The sequence below is a fragment of the Trichoplax adhaerens genome, genomic scaffold, assembly GCF_000150275.1.
Source record: "Trichoplax adhaerens TRIADscaffold_309 genomic scaffold, whole genome shotgun sequence".
NCBI classification, from domain to species: Eukaryota; Metazoa; Placozoa; class Uniplacotomia; order Trichoplacea; family Trichoplacidae; genus Trichoplax; species Trichoplax adhaerens.
Window position 1 is genome coordinate 4,913 of NW_002061210.1, and position 2,908 is coordinate 7,820.

Genomic DNA, 2,908 nt, shown 5'->3' on the forward strand with positions numbered 1-2,908 from the left:
TTCCACGATTTTGACAATAATTTGCGCTACAGACAAGAATATAGCCCGTAATTTCATATTATCACCTTGATACTCTACTTGATATGTAAAAGTATAAGATTCTGCTGTGTTCGAACATATAGCGATCCATTTTTGGACATAATTGTTCACAAATTTGCGCCTATATAAACGGATCTGAAATATGTTCATGCATGAAAGGTTACGCGCTAACACAATATGAACCATGTGCGTTTGTACGGTTTGCATTTTGACTACAGGTATTATTTTCTAAACATTCATTAATATCGTCACATGTCCAACCATCTGAACCAAATCGATAGCCGTTCATACAACTACATGTACAGCTACCATCGTTGTTTGTACATAGTTGATTACATGGACTAGGATTGAGGCTGCATTCATCGACATCTTCACATTCAGTCTGACTTCCATATGTTAGCGCGTAACCTTTCATACATGAACATATTTCAGATCCGTTTATATAGTTGCAAATTTGCGAACAATTATGTCCAAAATCACATGGATCGCTAACGCTACATGTTAGGTTGTTATTATTTAGTTCAAAACCTTGTTCACACTCACATGTAAACGATCCTTCTGTATTAATACAAACTTGGTAACATGGTCTAAATCGTTGGCATTCATTTATATCCACGCAAGTAAGTTTATCACTACTTAACTCGTAACCTTGAATACATGAACATGTATAACTTCTGATGGTGTTATTACAAATCTGGCTACAATTATTAGACATATTTTGACACTCATCTACGTCATAACAGTTTATGCTATCGCCTACATAGCCCGAATTACAAGCGCAGCTATAAGAACCAATTTGATTAGTACATGTAGCGACATTACTGCAGTTATTTGATCCAGTAATACACTCATTAACATCAGTACATCCTCTATTATCACTATTCAGAGTATAGCCAGGTAAAGACTGACAACTGTAGCTCCCCTCTTCGTTAATACAAGTTTGACTGTATGCATGTGTGCCATTTAAACATTCGTCATAATCAGAACATTTCAAGCCATCACCGACATAACCTATTGGGCAATTACTACATGTATAGCCAGACATCGGAGCGATATTGTCCGTACAAGTAGCATTACTGAAGCATGGTTGATCTGCACATGCATTAAAATCTTGTGTACAATGATTACCAGTCCAAGCAGGATTGCATCTACATTTAACTTGATCAACATTATCAACAGTAGCCATTTCGGCTGGGTAATCGCATGTGCCATTATTCGAGCAATAGCACATAATAATTTGAGGTGCAAGCTCGCTTCTTGCTCCTTTATTATCTGTAGCAACAAATGTTAATGAAATATTCTCATAGGTAGATATATTCCATGTAAATGTGTAAGTTTGTCTATCGAAATGGGAATTTATTGGAGGATTAATGATCGCGACTGTAACAATGTCGCCATTATTAGGATCTGTTATGTTCAATGTTGTAGTAAACATATTTCCATAAGTGACATTATATGTCGTCAATCCAGAAATTTGAGGGGGGAAATTTTCTAATTGATTACTTGTATCTTGATATGTCTGAGATGTATCTTTACTAACGACAGCAGCATCAAATAAACATTCACTATTATTACCGCATTGTGCTACGGCTTGGTTATAGAGCTCCGTATTATTAGCAAATAATGCTTGAATATTTTGACCAAAGATTGGCGTAAAGTTTAAATCTGAATAATTACTAGCCGATAGACCATTAGAATAGATAAAAAGTGAATCACTAGCGTTAATCATCCATAATTGGCCAAAAATTGTAAAATATTTGGGATTCTGTTGAATTGATATTCAAGTATGATCCATGTGGTCGTTTGAAATCATGATTGATATTATCATTCCAAGTACCTAAAAGACCAGATGTTATACCTTTAATTTCATCAGGTGCATTGAAAGCAATAGTTAGCATTTGTGTTAATAGTGTAGCTTCCATAGATACTCCAGACGTAAAGATCGCAGCTACTGTTATATTTGATAATCATTGTACGTCCTTGTAACTGAAAATTTTTATTTATAGTTTGCAATAGAATATATTCACCCAGTCCATTGAAGGTGTATAGTTTTCCATCAAATGTCCTTACATGAGGATCACCCCAGAACCACGCTTTTCGCGATGCTTTATATCCAACACATTTATTGATAGGTCTTTTCTTCAAGTAGAGACTACATAGGCTAGATCGCATGCAACAATCCGTTAGAGCCTCATTGTTTCTGGCTTGTAAGGTAGTATTCCTGAAAATAAATGAGCTTCCAAAGGGATAATTAGTAATTAATGAACCGAAAGATTTTCCTGCTAAAGAGTAGCAGCATCGTTGATATACACACTCGCCACTGAAAACTCTTCGTGAAAACCTTGATCTCACGTAAAATGTATTCAAGTTTAATCTAAATCGTCTATCACGAATAGCTTGAAGGATAGAGCAAGGGCATGGCCTTCGTAGTAATTCATTTAGATAAACATCTGGTAATGGTTCATTGACGAACCAAGTTCGGCAACGTTGAGCATAATTAATATGATTTATAGAGGGATCATCAACTCTGTACATTCATCTGCCTTTTTTACCATAATTTCCAGTTGCACTGTCAATCCGTAACAATTGTTTTGTGTTGAAATTTGGTAATTCATAGTATACATAGGGAATTTATTACTATAGCCTACTCTAGCATTTGTAAGTCGATATCTTTTCCACCAATTCATACCTTTATCTTTACATAAAAATGAGGCAAATAGATGATTTCCATCTGATGACAAAACCAATTGGAATGTATTAGTTATACCGAATTTTGAAGTGTGAAGCAGATGGGTAAGGAGCTAGTTTGTACCATGTAATGGTAGTTACTGAAGTTGCGTTAAATCGGGCACGATTGAATCATATAAAC

At 35.3% G+C, this 2,908-nt stretch overlaps 1 protein-coding gene across 1 annotated transcript; it reads right to left on the minus strand.

The window, feature by feature from the left end:
* Positions 1-199: 199 nt before the first annotated feature.
* TRIADDRAFT_62682 (uncharacterized protein) lies at positions 200-2,574 on the minus strand (the record flags this gene model as incomplete). Its single annotated transcript, XM_002118624.1, has 2 exons — positions 200-1,804; positions 2,110-2,574. 2 exons carry the CDS (start codon positions 2,572-2,574, stop codon positions 200-202), a joined length of 2,070 nt encoding a protein of 689 aa, XP_002118660.1.
* Between the last annotated feature and the right edge of the window lie 334 nt (positions 2,575-2,908).